The sequence below is a fragment of the Geotrypetes seraphini genome, chromosome 2 (assembly GCF_902459505.1).
Source record: "Geotrypetes seraphini chromosome 2, aGeoSer1.1, whole genome shotgun sequence".
In the NCBI taxonomy this organism is placed as follows: domain Eukaryota; kingdom Metazoa; phylum Chordata; class Amphibia; order Gymnophiona; family Dermophiidae; genus Geotrypetes; species Geotrypetes seraphini.
The window spans coordinates 229,661,552-229,682,718 of record NC_047085.1 but is presented as its reverse complement, the minus strand read 5'-3'; the positions used below and the strand labels follow the sequence as shown (position 1 = coordinate 229,682,718).

At 43.5% G+C, this 21,167-nt stretch overlaps 1 protein-coding gene across 2 annotated transcripts in view; it reads right to left on the bottom strand.

Moving 5' to 3' along the window:
* Positions 1-21,167, bottom strand: part of MYH9 (myosin heavy chain 9) — an 807,001-nt gene that overhangs the window by 123,514 nt on the left and 662,320 nt on the right. For both annotated transcript variants that reach the window (XM_033935132.1, XM_033935133.1), the window contains exon 34: positions 8,162-8,323. In XM_033935132.1, the coding sequence (XP_033791023.1) occupies positions 8,162-8,323 (162 nt within the window). The remainder of the gene's footprint in view (positions 1-8,161; positions 8,324-21,167) is intronic.

The following is a 21,167-nucleotide window of genomic DNA, read 5'->3' as shown; positions in this document are numbered from 1 at the left end:
CCCCCACCAAGAAATATGTAAAGGGTTCCATTGCTCACACAACTCCGTAACTCTTTTTAATACAAATTTTTCATTTTCTTTTGCAGTATCTTCAATTGTATTTTTAACTTGAATACCAAGATATTTAAATCCTTCTTCCTTTCCGACTTACTCCAATTAATTTTATAACCTGAAAATTTACCAAACGTATCAATTAATTCTAATAGACAAGATAAGGTAGACTCTGGATTTCTCAAATAAAGTAAAATATCATCCGCATATGCCGAAATTTTATATTCCATATCAGAATATGGAATACCCTGTATCCCCCTTGCTTGCTGTATTGCTAACAACAAGGGTTCTAATACAACATCAAATAACAAAGGAGATAAAGGACAACCTTGTCTAACTCCCCTTTGCAATTTAAAACCTTCAGATAACCTATTATTAATATTTAATCTTGCAATCGGGAAGCTATACAATGTTTTTACCATTTGTATAAATCCAGAACCTATACCAAACCATTATAAAGCTTGATACATAAAATTCCATTCTACCCTATCAAACGCTTTTTCTGTATCCAATGAAACTGTAAAAGCCGGTTCATCCATTTTTTTTGATAAATTTAACATATGAAACAATAATCTAGAGTTATTAGAGGAATGCCTTTTAGCAACAAAACCAGTCTGATGCGTGTCTATAATATGTGGGAGAGCTTTGGCTAATCTCAAAGCCAAAATTTTCGCCAAAAGTTTTATTATCCACATTTATTAAAGATATAGGCCTGTAGTTCGAAACCAAAGTAGGATCTTTATTTGGCTTAGGCAAAACAATTACTATTGATTCTGCCATAGTACCTTTAATATCACCTTTTATAAGTTGTGTCTGATATAAATTTAGTAAATATGGGGAAAGGACATTTTGAAATGTTTTATAAAATTCTACTGTATAACCATCACCACCTGGAGCGGATCCAACTCTAAGAGATCTCAATGCTGTTTCTAATTCTTTTAATGATATAGGTTCATCTAAACTCCGTTTTATATGATCCGGAACCTTAGGTCCATTAATTAAATCTAAAAATTTTTACCATCTTTTTGCCTCTCCAAATAAGGCTCGGAAGAATACAGGTCTTTATAAAATTTTAGAAATTGTTTTAAAATTATATCCGTTTGATTCGTTATTATACCATTATCATCTTTTATCCCATTAATATTAGTTCTTCTCTTTTTTGCTTTAAGATAATTCGCTAATAATCTTCCCGCCTTATTAGAATTTCCATAATACATTGTCTGCTTGGAAAACAAATCTCTTCTTATAATTTTTGAAGCTAATTCATTATATTTACCTTTTGCTTTCAAAAGAGCTTGTAAAACCTCATGTTCCCATTTACGTACCAATTTATTTTCTAATATTTTAATTTCTTTTTCTAACTCTATATACTGCATTTTAATCTGTTTCCTAACAAAAGCCGAATAGGATATAATATGACCTCTCATAGTCGCTTTAAATGCGTCCCATACATTTTCAATAGATGTATCCTCCATTAAATTTATTTGGAAGAAATCACTAATTTGTGTTTTAAAATTTTCTAAAAATTTGTCATCCACAAGCAATGCATTATCAAATCTCCAAAGAGGTCTTCTATTCTCTAATTGATCTAATTGTAATTCTATCCATACACCCGCATGATCCGAAATAATAATAGGATCTATGGCAGCCTTAATCACTTGTTGCACCTTATGTGATGAAATAAAAATATAATCTATTCTTGAAAATGATTTATGAACCTGTGAACAAAATGAAAATTTCTGATCATTAAAATGAAGAATACGCCATATATCCTTCAAATCACATGATTGAGCCAAATTATCTAACCCTAAAGATTTTATACTTTTACCTGGTTTTTTATCCAATAATGGATCCATTACAGCATTAAAATCTCCAGCCACCACTAAATTAGAAGCAGCCAGTGGTAACAACTTACTCTGCAACTTTTTAAAAAATTCTAATTGATTCAAATTAGGGGCATATATATTGAACAACGTCAGGGTATTATTTCCCATACTTATATCAATATGTAACCATCTTCCATGTGGATCTGAATTTACTACCTTAAAATTGGCCATACATTTTTTATTTATAAGAACTGCTACCCCTGCTTTTTTACCTACTGCTGGAGCAAAAAAACATTCCTTCACCCACCCACCCATTAGTTTCTGTGATTCCTTTATATTCAGATGAGTCTCCTGCAAACCATAAACATCCGCATTTTGCTTTTTTAAAAATGCTAAAACTTTCTTTCTTTTGATTACATGATTCAGGCCATTAACATTAATAGAAAATATCTTAAAAGTCATAATATATTTTAAACTTCTCATCATAATCTTCTTCCCTTCTTCTTTCATATTTAAGATCTAAAGAACTTTTCTCAATGACACACATTTTTACCTCTAAAATACCCAACCCCTTATTGATCTTTTCCTTATTCCTTCTATTAATTCCTTTAAACCCCATCTTTTCCCTCACCTCCCTCCCCAATATAATGACTGCTTAAGGACACACATTGGAACAGCAACCCCAACTTCCCCCTCCCCCCTAGGCAACCAATATTTATTAATAACCCCTTTATCATTTCTTAAGACAAACTCATTAACCCTCCACAATGTATCTTAGTATATCTCTCTTCTAATCATTATATATATTTTTTTATTTTTTATTTTATTTTATTTTAATTTTATTTATTTATTTATTAACATTTTAAAATAATTACTTTCTCTATCTGTTATTTAACCTTTAGTCACATAACCATATTTAATTCCTAACTTTCCATTAATGCATCTTTATCTTCTCACCATTCTTTAAATTCATTTCCCCAATATTTTACTTCATACAACAAAATTCTATCATAAACATATATTTAATAAAATAGTATTATTTTTCCATATCTCATACACTTTAATTCATCAACCCCTATCATCCTTTTAATACCTAAAAACAAATATCCATATCTTCCTATACTTCTTTAAAAATTGTTTACAATTTTATAATTTTTATCTTCTATTTATATATAAACATTTTTATTTTATTCTGAAAAATAAATTTTTCATTTTATAATTAATTTTTTTTATACATTTTTCTCTTTTCCAATTTAAATCTAATCCATTTAAAATTATAATATTACAAAATCAAACTTTACATTTGATCTTTTAGTCATCTTCTTCAATTACCAATAAATTCTTATTATGCATCTTTCTTGTATATTATTCATTTTCCTTTCCTTGCATCTAAATGTCATAACTTTTCTGTCTATAATTAGTCCATTCTACATTCTTCTTTTTGTTGTCTTTTCATTCATTACTTTTCATTTACTGACATTAAATTAATTGAACTTTCATATTTATTTCTTAGCTATATCCATCCTCTCTTAAGTCTCTTGACTGCCAATTGTCATTTTATTTAATATCCTTTTAGTCTATCTATTCTGCTTTCTTCTTCTTCCCATCTATTTATTATCTTGTCCATTCTTCACTTTTCTCCTTTTGTTAATTATTCAAGTTCTTTATTCCTTTCTGTTCACTCTTTACTCCAGCCATCCATCCTTCCATCTCCTAAAGTTCAGTCTCATGACTTTCCAGTCCATCCTTCTTGCTTTTCCTTCTTTATATTCTTTTATTGTCTTTTTCCCTTGTCCATTTTATTTCCTGTTCTTTATTTCATATTCTTCTTTCTTCAAAACTCCAAAGTCTCATAGTTCTTTACATTAAACTTTTTATTCCATATCCATCAAACCAGTCTTAATATTTTTCTTTTCATTTCAACATCCATTGTGCTAAAATGTCATAGGTTCTGATTTTGAAAGAAAGATCTTTAGCTTTTCCGGGTCTACAAAATACAAAGATTTATCCCCACAAGATACCCTCATTTTTGCTGGGTAATATAACCCATATTTATATCCTTTTTCCTTTAATTGAGGTCTCAGATCAAGGAATTTCTTCCTAATGTTTGCTGTATTTTTAGCAAAATCAGGCAAAAACCATATTTTGGACCCTTTATAATTTAAATTTTTATCTTTCTTGGCAGCATTTAAAATTTCTATTGCTTGCTGGTATCTTAACATCTTGAATATCAATGGCCTTGGTCTCCCTTGGTTCTCCACACGCTTTGTTGGAATCCTGTGTGCACGTTCTATTTCTAAAGGCTGTTTGAAATCCAACTGCAGTATTTTAGGTATTAAATTTTCTAAAAACTGTATGGCATTTCCTCCTTCCAAATTTTCTTGTATTCCAAAAAGTTTTACATTTTTCCTTCTGCCACGGTTTTCATAATCTTCCTGTTGATTTTTCAGTTGAGAAATTTCCAAACTGTCATTTTTACATCTGATTTCTGCACATTCCAAAACCTCCATTTTGGCTTCCAGATCCGTTGTTCTTTTGTTTGTCACTTCCATCTGTCTATGTATATTCAATATTTCTTCCTTCATTTCTGCCATGCTGCTAACGTTTTCTTTCAACATTTGTTTTATTTGTCTTAATTCCCCCATAACTTCGGCTTTACTTAACTCTTCCGACTCATCCCCCGGAAGCGGAACTTTACACGGAGTAACTTGATCCGCCTTTTGCCTCTTCGCCGCTCCTCCGGTTTCATTTTTACTGTGCCTCGTACTCGCCATGCTCCCGCACTTCCCTCCACACTTTTTCGCCGAAATATAAGCCGCAATGATAAACTTTTATTCAGCCGTTTGCACAGGTAAAGAGGAGCGCCGCGATCACACGTCCATTTTGTGTGCGCGCTAAGCCACGCCCCCTGTTACTCCTTTTTTTTGTGAACTGTACTGGCTGCTGGTGGAGGCCCGGGTGAAGTTTAAGTTTGGATGTTTATGTTTTAATATATCCTTTGGATTAAGGCCAAACTACCTTGTAGATTAATTTATATTTGTTGATTCAAAACATTCTAAACGTTCACACTTTTTACTTTTCCATCTATTAAAAGATGTACATTTAGAAAATACCATCAACGTCTTTTGTCCTTATCAGTCAGCATCCTGGGATACGAATTTGAATTCTTTAATAGCGACTTCTAGTACTTAACAATTTAGGAAAGATCTAAAGATATATTTGTTTACTAGACCTTTAGGCAACTGAAGCATCTTATTCAAGTGTAATTCAACCTTCTTTTGTAAACCGCACAGAACTTAATGGTATTGGGGTATAGAAGTAATCTATAATAATAAAATGGTAAGCGCGCATGCGCACTCTAAAGCCGTGTTCCCTGTTCCGGCGGGATGTGGCCACAAGAGTGCGCATGCGTGCTTACTACGTCACCAGCCGCCGATCGCCTCCACAAGCTGGGACCGCAGCCAGCCGCCGATCTCTGCTCCTCCAGCAAGGGGGGGGGGGTGTCTCGGAGGAGAGGGATCGCGGCTGCTCAGCGCCCCCACCGAGGAACCCAGCAACTTTTCGCCCCGGCTCTTAAACTGACCCCGCTGCCCGGGAACCAAGTCCTTTGCCGCCCTCTTCCCTTCCCTTCCTGCGGGCCCGACTACAAACCTGGCGATTCCAGCAGTGTGTGCAGCAGTCTTCACATGCTGCTTTGGGCCCTTCTACTGCCCTGATTTACTCTACCGCATCTCTGATGATGTCATCAGGGACGTGCCAGAGTAAATCAGGGCAGTAGAAAGACCCGAAGCAGCGTGTGGAAACTGCTGCACACGCTGCTGGAATCACCAGGTTTGTAGTCGGGACCGCGGGAAGGGAAAGGAGGGTAGAGGAAACGCTAATGCTGCTGCACAGGGAACTGGTATGGGGGGAGGAAAATGGAGGGGGAGGGAATGCTGCTTTGGACAGACACACAGACAGAGGGAGGAAGGGAGACAGAAAGAAAAGAAGAAAGACACATGGGCAGGGAGATACACAGAAAGACAGACAGACAAAGGGGGCCAGGGACAGAGACAGAAAGAAAGACAGCGGGAGTTGCATCAGGAGGGGTGTGGGATGCGGCAGAGGGAACTTTTCCAATGGGTGCAACTGGGCGGCTGTCGGGACCTCTGATCAGGGGCAGAGCAAGGTAAGTGTATCATAGGGATAAGAAGGGGGAGGGGGGAGAAAAAGGAAGGGACGCCTACTGCTGGACAGTGGGGTGAAGAAAAAGGAATGGAGGCCTAATGTTGGACAGGGGGAGAAGGAAAGAGGTGCTGCTGGACAGGGGGGAGGTAAAACAAAGGGAGAAGGGATGTTGCTGCATTAGGAGAGCAGTGAAGGGGTGGTGGTGGACACAGGGGAGGTAAAAGGAAGGGAGAATGGACAGGGGGAGCAGGCAAGGGGTGGTGATGGACAGCCAAGGAAAAAGAAAGACACAAAGAAAGAAAGCGGCTAAGGAGAGAGAGAGAAAGAAATAAAGACACACACACACACACACATATATTCTAGCACCCGTTATTGTAACGGGCTATAAAACTAGTTTATTATATTATGTTATGTCAGTTCACCTCTTTTGTAAATTGCATAGAACTGAATGGCTTTTGTGATATATAAATACAAATTTATGTTATGTTAAGTGGGATTTGAACCCAAGTCTGTTGGTTTAAAGGTCATTGCGCTATTAGGCTACTCTTCATAAAGGAAACTGGAATATCACATCAAGATTTTATAAGTAAATGCCATAGGAGACATACGCTACAGGCAGACCATACAGATGACACCCACAAGGGATCTCTGCGATGCGAGCTTTAAGCCCACACAGGACAACAGTTCTGTAGTACTAGCCAAAGGCAGCGAGACAACTCAGAGCATCTAAACCTCTGTGTAGGAGCTCAGCCAAAAGCCCTAAGAAAAATGTTAGAACTAAATCAAAACAGCACAAAATGGAACCAAAGACACCAGGAGAAGGACCAGCTGCATTTGCACAATATACAGTAAATGGGCTTAGCATAAACTATCACATTAAGGAGAGAATTAGTAAATGTAGCTGAGCACCACTGGTTAACAAAAAGACAGGGAAAAAACATACAAAGCTAAACAGCATGAACGCATGGTAACTATGCAAGGGAAACATCTCACTGAACTGCCAGCTGCACAACTGATGAGACAGAAATATACCATATTGTTTGCTCCATAAGACGCACTTTTTCTCCCGCCCCCCAAAAAAAGGTGGGTGGAAATGTCTGTGCATCTTATGGAGCAAATATTGCATCACAGACTGTGATGTGCAATGTTCTAACCTAGTGTCTTTTAGCCGGGCGCCCGGCTGTCTGCCAGGGAAACATACCTTTTTAAATACTGGTGGTCCAGCGGTGTATCGGCAGGAGCGAGCTTTCCATGCTCCTGCCCCACGCTAAACCCCTCCCTCGCTGGATGGCTGCCTCAGATTTCACGAGAACTGCGCCATTCAGGGAGTGGTGCAGGCCCAGGCTGGAGCGCAAAAAGCTTGCTCCTGCCTTGTGCGCTGCTGAATATTTGGCTGAGATGGAATTGCCACATCCACCAGCTTTCCTGAGACCACCACACACAAGTTACAGGTATGGAAACTTCATGTCAAGCAGCACGAAAAGAATAGGAACTTACCTCGGTGAAGTAAAACTAGAAGCAGGACAAGTAAATATATACCGGTACTTGCTCTTCAGAAGACTGCCACACACAGAGAAGTTCCAATAAACCTTTGCCTCATTTCACACTCCAAAGTCATCTCCAGAGGTCAAGAGTGAAGCTGGAGGGGAGGGACCCAGAACTTTTGGGTGTCATCCAAGCTCAATGAGAAAGTTCAGATTATAACTTGAGCAAAGATGACCAACATAACCCCCTGCTCAACTGTCATCTGAAATTAACCAGGCTAAGAGTTACCAGACAAGTACCAAGAAGCGAGTTTCATGATTCATCCACCATCCTCTTGGAGACAGAGAAAAATACTAAACATTCTAGGATGCATGATACCCTTAAAGGGTGAGGCTCTTGGGCTTTTTTTTTTCTCCATCTCCATCCGCTGGTAGATGGGACATAACCCATTCATTCTGGACTGTTCTGACACAGACGTAATTGAAGAGTAAAATAGTACACAAAATTAAAATAAATTTCTAAACAGTATATTCTCAAAGACTATTACTCAAAGGAATCTGTTTGGGTCTATATAATATCTAAACCTAAGATGATGAGAATAACTCTAAGATTTCCCACTTAGCAGAACATACCTGTAATTTGCGCAACTGCTTTATAGCTTCCTCCCGGTTCTTGTTGGCCAATTCAATCTGTCCCATCAGATCTTTCAAATCCATCTCCAGTTTCTTTCTGGCAGCAACAGCCATTGAACGCTGCTTCCTCTCATCTTCTAACTCTGCCTCCATATCTTTCACCTAGCAGAGATACCAAATCACACAAGTTTACACATGTACATGCTATGTCAGTCATCTGAGTGTTCTGTTGATAAAGTCATCCTGTATGCATCCAACCTTAAAAAGAGCCATGATAAAAGAAATGATCAGGTCATGCAATCAATCTCTATCTACTATGGAACATTATTCTGCTTATGCTGGATTTCCCTTGCTTTCCTGCAACTAGGGATTCTCTCCAGAAACTCTTAAAACTGTACATTTTGGTTATATATATATATACACACTAGTCTTTAAGCCCGTTACATTAACGGGTGCTAGAATAGATGTGTCTGTCTGTCTGTGTTTCTTTATCTCTCTCTCCTTGGCCACTGTCTGTATCCTTCTGTCTTCCCCTTCCCCCCCGAGCAAAGCTGTCTGCCCCCAGCACCCACCTCCCCCCCCAAATGTTTCTCCATGGCCCTCTTCTGTCTCCCCCCCCCAGAGCAAAGCTGTCTGTCCTCAGCACACCTCCCCCAAAGCAGCCCCCTTTCCCTATCTCTCCATAGCCCCTTCTGTCTCTCCCCAGCACACCCCTCCCCCCAAAGCAGCCCCCTTTTCCTCTCCCTGTCTCTCCATGGCCCCTTCTGTCTTCCCCCCCCAGAGCAAAGCTGTTTGCCCCAAGCACACCCTTCCCCCCAAAGCAGCCCCCTTTCCCTCTCCCGCTGACTCTCTCTGGCCCCCTTTCTCTGTCTGTCTTTCTGTCCCTCTCCCTGCCCCTGTATCTTTCTTTCTTTCTGTCTGTCTCCCTCCTCCCGCTGTCTTTCTGTCATTTTTCCCCATTTCCCTGTGCAGCAGCATTTCCATCCTACTTCCCTATGCAGCAGCAAAAGCATTTCCCTCCTATCCTCCCCCCCTTTCCAGTGCAGAAGCAGTAGCAGCATTTTCCCCCACCCCCTTTCCCTTCTCTTACCTGCTCCGTTCGCTCCCTCCCCCTTCTTTTACTGCCGTTATCCTGCTTGATCTGGCTTGCTCCTGACCCTCCCACCGCCGACAAACCTCGGGGTTCCAGCCGCGTAGGCAGCACTTTAAACACGCTGCTTCGCAGCCTTCTACTGCCAATTTCCTCTGCTGCGTCTGTCTCCGATGATGTCATCAGAGACGCGGCAGAGGAAATCAGCAGTAGAAGGGCGCGAAGCAGCGTGTTTATAGTGCTGCCAACGCCGCTGGAGCCGGGAGGTTTGTGGAGGGTCAACGGCCGGAGTGGGGCTGCTGTCCACCACTTGGTTGCTGCCACTGGTGCTGCCTACATCGCTGGAGCCGGGAGGTTTGGAGAGAGCACAGTCGCGCGTCCGCGCCTTCAGCCCCTGCAAGCGCCGTGAGGTGTCAATTAGAATGTTGCCACAGAAGCACACCTCACGGCACCAGGACTCACAAATTTTTGAGAGCGCATGTGCGCTCTAGCGTTTTATTATTATTGATATATAACCAAATATATATAACTATATATATATATATATATATATATATATATATATATATAAAAAACAGTTGCTTAATTTTATATAAATTTTGCACATATGCACAAACTGCTTAATTATCCATTTTATTTGGGTGGTTTTTTTTTTAAATTCTTTATTCATTTTTTAATCTTACAAGTGTACAAATAATAAAACATTTAAAATTAATAACATCACTTGAATTTCTTTCTAGTATAACATCAAATAAATAAACTGCTTAATTGTCCATTATATTTTGTGTATATTACAGACCTGTTGAAAAAGAATGCCATTCTTACACAGCACCAGCACCCAATGACTGCTATCAGTTTCTTCTCAATGCTGCTTAAACTTCTAAAATTCACTTTGATCATTTTAACTTAAAATATCATTATTAAATTTATATATCAGGAAAAATTACATATTTTTGCTTTATAGAATATATTCACCTTTAGAAAAATAAACAGGATGGACTTGGTCCAGAGATAGGCTACTAAAATGGTGGTCTTTGTCATAAGGTGCATGGGGACAGCCTTAAAGATCTCAATAAGTATATTTTGAGTAAAGGTGGGAGAGGGGAGATATGATAGAGACGATTAAATACCTAAGTAGTATAAATGTGCATGAGGAAAGTCTCTTTCATTTAAAAGAGAATGAGAGGGCATAGGATGAAGTTAAGTGGTGATAGGCTCAGGAGAAATCTAAGGAAATACTTTTTTATAGAAAGGGTGATAGATGCATGGAATAGTCTCACATCCATAGTGAGTAAACTCATGGAAACACTAATTAAGCATAAATTGGATACGATCCTGGACGAGAAGAATCTACGGGATCCACGCCAACATGGATTTACCAAGGGCAGGTCCTGCCAATCCAATCTAATTAGTTTCTTTGACTGGATAACAAGGAAACTGGATGTGGGCGAGTCCCCTAGACGTCGTGTACTTGGACTTTAGTAAAGCTTTTGATAGCGTCCCACACCGCAGACTATTGAGCAAGATGAAATCAATGGGACTGGGAGAGACATTAACTACATGGGTCAGTGATTGGCTAAACGGTAGACTTCAGAGAGAGCCAGTTGGTGAGGATGGCTTTTTTTTCCCATCAAAAGGGCTCTGGAGATAAATGCTGACATTCCCCTGGGTTTGGGCGAGGCTATATTATAAAATCCAAGTAACGACCTCGGTTGCGGAAGCCATCGCCTTCCCCAAAGCGATGTGGTATATAGGCCAAGATGTCTCCAAAACTGCTGGATTGCGGCGCAGGTCCAAAACATGTGACTCAAAGATGCGTGAGCCTGATTGCATTTCGGGCAAGAATGCGACGCAGTAATCCCCATCTGGGCTGCACGTTCCGGTGGAATGTAAAGTCTAAGAACAATTTTTAATTGCATTTCCCAATGAGTAATATTGGGCGACACCTTCTGAATGTTCTTCAGGACCCGTTGTAATTGTTGAGCAGTCAACTGGCAATGCAAGTCCTCAGCCCACGTTGTCGCCAATATATCCAGATTCATACTTGGTTGGCAATCCCGGATCCCCACAATATGAAATCGTAGAGGAATCCTCTATTGGGCTGAAAGGCTGAAGAGTTCCGAAAGCTCCTCCCTGCAGACTTCAGTAAGGGCAGCCACTGGGAGGGACTGAACATAGTGACGGATCTGGTAATAGGCGAAGAGATCATTAGCCTGTAGGTCAAAAGTTCGTTGCAGCTCGGCAAATGTGACCAGGCTCCCCTCCTCCAAAAACGGGTGAAAAAGATATTGTAGACCTTGTGCTTGCCACCTAAGAAAGGTGACATTTTGCATGCCCGGCTGGAAAGCTCCATTGCCCCGTATAGGCAAATATAAAGACACCCTAGAAGACAATTTGGCTGTTTTACAGACCCATCTCCATGTCCTTCAGGCCGGCGTAAAAATGGGGTAGTGAGACACCAAAGGACGCATCCTCGGATCCGCCACATGTAGAAAATAGCTCACATGGAACGGAGCCAGCAAAGATAACTCCAGTGGTGTAGCAGAAAAATCAGATGTTCCTCTAAACCAATCATTAATATGTCTCATCTGACAAGCCATAGCATACCAACGTACATTTAATAAACCATAGCCCCCCCTATCCCTGGGCAGACACATCCGTAGCAAGGGCATACGTGGTCGCTTACCACCCCATAGAAAACGCTGTAGCTCTTTCGTTAAACGAATGTTATGGGCATGGGACAGCAGCAGAGGTAAAACCTGAAAGCGATATAACCATTTGGGAAAGAGCACCATATTAAAAAGGGCTACCTGGCCCGCCACCGATAAGGGAAAAGTGGACCAATTCTGTAGATGTTGTGAGGTGTCTTGAAGCAATGGGGTGATATTGCTGGTGTACAGGGTCGTAAGGTCTCGGGGGATCTGTATCCCCATATAGCGAATTGAAGTCTGAGCCCACGTAAATGGGAAGTAACCGCTCCATGTCTGTTGTAGTGTCATGGGGCTAGCTAGGGCCATAGATTTCTGGTAGTTCAACGTAAATCCCGAATAAAATTTGAATTCGTCAAGCGCTTGCAATAAATATCAAACAGAGTGAGCGGGGTCAGTTAGCAAAAATAATAGATCATCTGCAAAGGCCAACACTTTGAGTGAATGAGTCCCGAAGTCCACACCCACTATGTCGGGGTCCTGAGACACTGTGCGAAGAAAGGGTTCGAGGTACAATAAAAATAAGAGGGGTGACAGGGGACAGCCCTGTCGAGTTCCCTTCTCAATAGGTATTGGGTCAGTAATAATGTCATTGACAAATAGTCTTGCTGTTGGAGTGGAATATAAAGTACGTAATGCCGAGGCGAACCAGCCAGATATCCCCATACAATTTAACACTTCAAAGAGGTAAGTCCAATTGACCTGGTCGAACGCCTGTGCCGCATCCAAACTGAGTAGAAGCATAGGAGTGTGATGGAATTGCGTGTGCGCTAAGGCTATCAATGTTTTACGTACGTTGTGTACTGCTTGTCTACCCTGTACAAAGCCGACTTGTGTGGATGCAATCACATCGGGGAGAAGGGTCGCTAATCTATCAGCTAAGATTTTGGACAGAATTTTGATGTCTACATTCAGCAAAGAAATTGGGCGATAGGACTCGGGAGCAGAACTGTCTTTGCCAGGCTTCAATATCAACGTGATTAAAGCCTCATTTGCTTCTCCAGGGAAATGTTCATCCTGGATTACATGGGAGTAATAGTCCCTTAAAAAAGGACTAAGCTGCCCTGAGAGCAGTTTATAAAATTCTGCCGTAAAGCCATCCGGCCCTGGAGCCGAAAAATTTTGTTGATTGTGGATAGCTTTATGTAGTTCTTTAGGGGTGATGGGTGCATTAAGAAACCTAACATCCAAGTCAGAGAGCGGCTGTAAACCGGAATCCGCGAAATAATAAGGGGTTCAGCTCCCGAGTCCCGGCGCCCATTATCTTCCCGAAGTGGGACTGAAACATTTGTGCAATGTGTTCAGTAGTGTGTTGAAATTGGCCCGTACTATCCCTCAATCCCAAAACATAACGGTGACCTCGCACCTGGGAAGTCAAGCGGGCTAATAACTTCCCTGCCCGATTTCCATAGCGATGGTAGCGAAATTTTTGATACAAGAGCATTTTCACCATGCGCTCATGTATATAGGAGTTGAGGGTCGTTTCCACGGAAGCTAAGTGATCCCTAGCGTGGCGGATCAGAACAGGATATACTGACGCTTAGCGCTTGCTAGTTCTTTTTCCAACCGCAGTATTCCCCGGGACAAACGGCGATTACGCGCTATTACATAAGCTATACAATCTCCTCTGAGCACCACCTTAACCGTGCTCCAAAACAGTGTCGGATCATTGCTATGCTGATCATTAAAGTCTAGGAATTCACCCCATTTAGTCGTTAGGTATGTTTTGAAATGGTCATCAGAAAATAGATAACCAGGGAAGCGCCAACGTACAGGTCCGCGTAAACTGAAGCCCACATTCACATCTAGCCAGATCATCGCGTGATCTGAAATCACCGCCGGGCCTATTACCGCTGCATCTACATTTAGAAATGCTCTGCGCGTGGTAAGGATGTAATCTATCCTAGATTGTGTGTTATGTGCTCTGGAGCGGTGTGTGTAATCCCGTTCAGTGGTATGGAGAATTCTCCACGGGTCCACCAGATCTAAAGTGGCGCAAAGATAGGGCAGGCCTCTGGTATGAGATATACTCGCACCAGGTCCCGGCTGAGAACGATCACAAGACGGGTCAAACACCTGATTGAAATCCCCTGCAATGTATACCGGATCAGTAACCCGCCCAAGAAGCATGGCAGTTAGACCCTCAAAGAAGGAATGGTCATAGGTATTAGGTGCATATACATTCATCAAGTAAAAGGAATATGTGCCTGCTGACAACTGCAGCAAGAGGTAGAGACCCTGTGGGTCCGAGGCTACTACTTTCGCAGTGTAAAGCAATGTCTTACTAATCAGTATCGCCACCCCTGCCCGCTTATGAGTTGAAGATGCTGCATGCACTGCGGCTATCCAGGACCTCCTCAATTTCTGATGTTCCAAGTCTGTAAGTGGGGTTTCTTGCAGACAGGCTATGTCGACCTTATGTCGTTTGAGCTGTGTTAAAATTTTTGTTCGTTTTATAGGAGAGGTAATGCCCGAAACATTCCAGGATACTATTCTCAAAGTGTTAGCCAGCAGGTATAAAAGGGGCTAGTACAAACATATAAAATGCTAAGTGCGGAAAAAATCCACCCCGGGCTCCCAGCCATACCCAGGGCAGCCACATGACGCTCAGGACCTGCCCGAGCAGCACCAGCACCATGGTAAATGTCAGGTGCAGGAGTCTCGCAGCAGGGTCTGATCCCACCCTTCCCAATAATCGAAAGAATACCAGCAGCAACCATGTAGGCCAAGGACTCCCCCCCCTGGAACCCCAACCCCCCTCCCTTCCCAACCTTCTCCCCAATTGCATGGTTGTGGTCACAGCCTCAGGTTCGCCCTAGGCGGTCCCAAAGGTGTGAAAGATCACAAAACAATGCCACTCCGGGCCCCGAGTTCCCATACAGTAAATACAATAGTCATAAGAGCAGTCTGCAGAGCAAATGAACGTTAGGATGAGCTCAAATATACAGTATATCAATTTCTGAACTAGAACAGGAAAAAACACAAAATTGTAAACAAACTTAAACCAGAATAGCAAGTAACAGCCATATTATCTGAGATCCAGGCTTCCCCCAAACCAAGAGATCCCGGTGCATCCACAATGCCACAGGCACACAGGAGCATGTGACAAACAAGGAAGCACACCATGTGCTCTTTCATGTAAGGTCCGACTGCCCCAGGGCAACACCTGAGTGTTCACATAAAGGGCCGCCTCAGCCGTGGCCTCAAACACCTGCCAGCGTCCTTGATGGTAAATTTTCAAAGTGGCTGGATATAAAAAGAGAAATCGTATTTTTTTGTCAGCCAAAGAGGAGCAAAGTGGGTAGAATTGCTTCCTGCGCTCCGTTAGGGCCACGGAGTAGTCCTGGAAAATGCGCACCTCAGACTCCTCAAATGCTAAAGTCTCCCGAAGTTGTTTATATTTGCGCAAGAATTCCACTTTATGGTTATAGTTTAAAAGTTTGGCTATTACCATGCAAGGCCTCGCCTCTCTTGCTTGTTCTCGGCCTAGCCGGTGTGCTCTCTCCAGTCGAATAGGCCCCAGGCCCTCCTTCAATGGAAAGAACTGGTCAGCCAGGCCTCCAGCACCTGCAGGAGCTTAGGACCAGGTACTGTTTCCGGAATCCCCAAAAAATGTAAGTTAGATCTTCTGGATCTATTTTCAAGATAAGAACATAAGCTGTGCCTCCACTGAGTCAGACCCGAGGTCCATCGTGCCCAGCAGTCCACTCACACGGCGGCCCAACAGGTCCAGGACCTGTGCAGTAGCCCTCTATCTATACCCCTCTATCCCTTTTTCCAGCAGGAAATTGTCCAATCCTTTCTTGAACTCCATTACCGTACTCTGTCCTATTATGCCCTCTGGAAGCGCATTCCAGGTGTCCACCACACGCTGGGTAAAGAAAAACTTCCTAGCATTCGTTTTGAATCTGTCTCCTTCCAACTTTTCCGAATGCCCTCTTGTTCTTTTATGTTTTGAAAGTTTGAAAAATCTATCCCTCTCTACTCTCTCTATGCCCTTCATGATCTTGTAGGTCTCTATCATGTCTCCTCTGAGTCTCCACTTTTCCAGGGAGAAGAGCCCCAATCTCTCCAATCTTTCAGTGTATGAAAGGTTTTCCATGCCTTTAATCATTCGTGTCGCTCTCCTCTGGACCCTCTCAAGTATTGCCATATCCTTCTTAAGGTACGGTGACCAATACTGAACACAGTACTCCAGGTGCGGGCGCACCATTGCCTGATACAACGGCAGAATGACTTCTCTCGTTCTGGTCGTAATACCCTTCTTAATAATACCCCACATTCTGTTTGCCTTCTTCGCGGCTGCTGCACATTGTGCTGTTGACTTCATTGTTGTGTCCACCAGTACACCCAAATCTCTTTCAAGGTTACTTCCCTCTAATACTAATCCCACCATTTGGTAGCTGAACATCGGGTTCTTTCTCCCTATATGCATGGCCTTGCATTTCCCTACATTGAAGTCCATCTGCCATTTATTCGGCCACTCCTCCAGTTTGTTTAGGTCCCTTTGTAGGTCCTCACACTCTTCCGCATTTCTAACCCTTCTACAGAGTTTAGTGTCATCCGCAAATTTGATAACTTCACACTTCGTCCCCGTTTCAAGGTCATTTATAAATACATTGAACAGCAGCGGTCCGAGTACAGACCCCTGCGGAACTCCGCTTGTGACTTTCCTCCAGCCTGAGTAGTGACCCTTCACTCCAACCCTCTGTCTTCTGCCTGCCAACCAGTGTTTGACCCATCTGTGCACGTCTCCTTCCACCCCGTGGTTCCACAGCTTCCTAAGTAGCCGCTCATGGGGTACCTTGTCAAAGGCCTTTTTGAAGTCGAGGTAAATGATGTCTACGGGTTCCCCTTTGTCCAACTGACTGTTTACCCCCTCAAAGTAGTGCAGTAAGTTTGTTTGGCACGATCTTCACTTGCAGAAGCCATGTTGGCTCGCTTTCATCAGCCCATTTTTTTCGATGTGCTCACAGATGCTGTTCTTTATCAGTGCTTCGACCATCTTGCCCGGAACCGATGTCAAACTTACCGGCCTATAGTTTCCCGGGTCTCCTCTTGACCCCTTTTTAAAGATAGGTGTAACATTTGCTATCTTCCAGTCCTCCAGGATCTCTCCAGTCTTTCTGCTTGTTTTTGAGTCAGAGCCTGCAGTTCCTGTAACGTGGTGTCATGTGCCTGCTGTATCCTCGACGGTGGAAACCCGAGTCTCCAGCGCTGTGGTGCGGCTAGTAGTCTCCATAAGTAGATTTTCAAGCTTTTGGAGCTGTTCAGAAAGTTTTTCTATGCTGGGCTGCATTGCCACTGTTACTGCTTGAGTAAGGGCCGTCAGCGCCTCTGGCGCTATTTGCTGAATCGCGGCTGTGGAGGTGACCAGTGCCATTTTGTCAGCGCTGTGCTGCGGGCGGTCCCGATCCTTTTTTTGAGTGCAGGTGGACATCGGCGACGCAGGAGAGGACAGAAATCTGTCCATATATTGTGCACAGCTAGCGCTGCAAAGCGCTGTCTCCCGGCTCACCTCCAAAGGCTAGTAACAGGGCGCTTCAGGACTCGGGGCCGGGAGCTCAGGGGAATGGACAAACTAAAAGCAACTATTAAACAAAACATTGAAGCAAGAGGAGAAAGGGTAAGAATACAATATTAAAATAAAAAGAAAAGGTATGGGAAAAAAATGGCAAGGAAGTGGGGTTATCTGGAATAAACTTCTTATTTTTTATTTTTCTTCTTTATTCATTTTATATTTTCCATAAAGTGTACAGAAAATATCAAGAATTTAAATATACATCACTTGAATTTCTACAACTATTCTTGAAAATAAATTTTAACCCCATCCCTCCCACCAAATTGATATAAAATAATATATATAACATACTATAATATCGTATAACATTTCTTTCATATCTAATAGTGAATTCAAAAACAAAATCCCACCCTCCATCCCAAATCAGCAATTATATTAAGTAGGGAAAGGTGATAATTAATCCTTACAATAATTCATCAATGGCCCCCACACATCCTTAAATTTATTAAAATATCGTTTTTGAACTGCTAACGCCCTATCCATTTTATACAAGTGGCACACTGAATTCCACCAAAAACAATAGTTCAATCTTTTATAATCTTTCCAATTATATGTTATTTGTTGAATGGCAACTCCTGTCAAAATCATTAAAAGTTTGTTATTATTGGAAGTTTTCTAAATCTCAAAAGCGCCTTTAAAGAGAAAAGGAGAAATTAGGTTCTTACCTGCTAATTTACTTTCTTTTAGCTTCTCCAGACCAGTAGAGGTTAATCTTTACGAATGGGTATATATCCAATCATGACCAGCAGGTGGAGACTGAAAACAAAACTGTGGGACAGTATATAATATACTCCCTTCTCTATTTACATCAGTCTGCCGAATAGCCAAGCAGAACTAAGAACTGGAAAAACAGAAATAAACAATACTCCGAACAGGAGTAGCAACTAACATACCCAAATGCTGTTGGAAAATGCAGAGGAGAAATACCAGAATGAAAATGTCCCCACAGCTCACCAGCTAAGCTAGCCGAGCCACAGCCGCTGTTCTTTAATTCTCCCCGGCCCTAGAAAAATACTAGAACCCGCAGCAAAAAACAAAAACTGCCCGCGAAACAGCCCCAACAACAACAGACAGGGTGGGGACCTCTACTGGTCTGGAGAAGCTAAAAGAAAGTAAATTAGCAGGTAAGAATCTAATTTCTCCTTCTTTAGCACTCTCCAGACCAGTAGATGTTAATCTTTACGAATGGGACGTACCAAAGCAGTCCCTCACACGGGCGGGACCCCCGAAGGGCTGACACTAGAACACACACACCGAACACAGCGTCCTGACGCGCCAGAACATCTACCCGAAAGAGTCTGACAAAGGAATACAAGGAAGACCAAACTGCAGCCTTACAAATGTCCACTGGAGGCACGAGCGACGACTCAGCCCAAGAAGCCGCCTGACCCCGAGTAGAATGAGCTTTGAGAAACTCCGGAACGGGCTGCTGCCCCAGAAGAGAAGCGGAAGCAATAGTCTCCTTGATCTAGCATGCAATAGTAGCCTTAGAAGCGCCAGCCCCCCTAAGAGGACCAGTCAGAAGGACAAAGAGATGATTTTATTTCCTGATCTCCTGGGTCCGCTGCACATAAGAGCGAAGGACCCGACCAACATCCAACTTGCGCAGCTGTCTTTGCTCAGAAGAGCCCTCCCAACTACCCAAGACCGGGAGGACCACAGATTGATTGACATGAAAAGGAAAAACTACTTTCGGCAGAAAAAGAAGGAACAGGCCTCAAGACAACCTGCTCCCTAGAAAACTCCAAGAAGGGAGCCCTACAAGAGAAAACCTGTAACTCAGAAACACGCCTAGCGGAAAAAATGTTCACCAAAAAGACCGTCTTCAGAGTAAGGTCCTTCAAAGAGCAGCCGCCCAACGGTTCGAAGGGCGGGTGCATCAGAATAGAGAGAACCAGACTGAGATTCCAAGAGGGAACAGAGGGCCGCACGGGAGGCCTGAGCAACTTGGCCGCCCGCAAAAAGCGAATCACATCAGGAATGGCTGTCAAACGCTGACCTGTCACAAACCCCCGAAAGGCTGACAAGGCCACAAGCTGAACCCGGAGAAAAGCCGAAGCCAGGCCTCTATCCAGGCCATCTTGCAAGAACTCTAGGATGTTAGACACAGAAATGCGAAGAGAGACCACTCCCCGCACCTGGCACCACCCCTCAAAGAAGTGCCAAATCCACACAGAAGCCTGAGAGGTAGAAAGCCTCCAGGACCCCAAGAGTGTAGAAATCACCCTATCTGAATACCCCTTCTTACCAAGGCGACCCCTTTCAAAAGCCAAGCCGTAAGACAGAAGGGAGACGGATCGAACATGGGAATGGGACCCTGCGTCAGAAGGTCGTCCAAGGGAGGCAGAGGAAGAGGATCCGCCACCAGAGTGTCACCAGATCTGTGTATCACGGATGTCGAGGCCAATCTGGAGCCACCAGAACCACTAGACCCGGATGGCGAACAATGCGGAGAAGAACTCTGCCCACTAATGGCCACGGAGGGAACATGCACAACAGCCCCTCTGTTGGCCATGGTTGAACCAGAGCATCCAGACTCTCGGCCAGTCCATCCCTGCGACGACTGAAGAAGCAGAACACCTCGGCATTGCCACTCGTGGCCATCAGGTCCATCAGGGACTGACTCCCAAGCCTGCACTATCAACTGAAAAGCCACGGGGCTGAGACACCACTCTCTGGGATCTAAGATGTGACTGAGGAAGTTCGCCTGAACATTCTCCACCCCGGCCATGTGAGAGGACGAGAGGTCCAGAAGGCGTGACTCCGCCCCAAAGCATGAGCTGAGCCTCCTCCTCCGCCACCTGAGTGCTCTTGGTGCCTCAACGATTGACATAAGCCACCGCTGTGGCATTGTCAGACAGGACTCTGACCGACTTGCCCATCAAGAGGGAGCGGAAGGCTAACAGCGCCAGAGGGACGGCTCTGGTCTCCAACACGTTGATCGACCAGGACGCCTCCTCCATGGACCAGGTGCCCTGAGCTGAGTGACCTAGACACTGAGCCCCCCCAACCGAGGAGACTGGCATCCGTGAGAAGCACCGTCCACTGCGATAGATCCAGACTCATCCTCTGGACCAGATGAGAGGTCTGGAGCCACCAACGAAGACTGCAGCGTGCCAAGCCTCACAGAGGGACAGGGACCTCCAAACTGTGCTCTGGGGTGACCAACTACGGAGCAGAGGATACTGAAGAGACACATGTGGGCCCGCGCCCACCTCACAACAGCCAGGAACGCTGCCATCGACCCCAAGACTTGGAGGAAATCCTGCGCCCGAGGACACCGGGACGCCAAAAGAAGGCGAATCTGAGATTGCAATTTGCTTACCCGGGCCTCTGGAAGGAAGACCTTCCCCAAGGAGGTGTCGAACAGAACCCCAAGGTACTCCAGATGCTGAGCGGGGACCAATCGACTCTTGGAAAGGTTGACCAACCAGCCCAGTGACCGGAGAAACTCAACCACCCGAGCCGTAACTCGGGTGCTCTCCTGCAATGACTTCGCCCGAATCAACCAGTCATCCCAGTAGGGGTGCACCAGAATGCCCTCCGACTGCAATGCCACCGTGACGACCACCATCAACTTGGTGAACATCCGGGGAGTCGTGGCCAGGCCCAAGGGAAGAACACAGA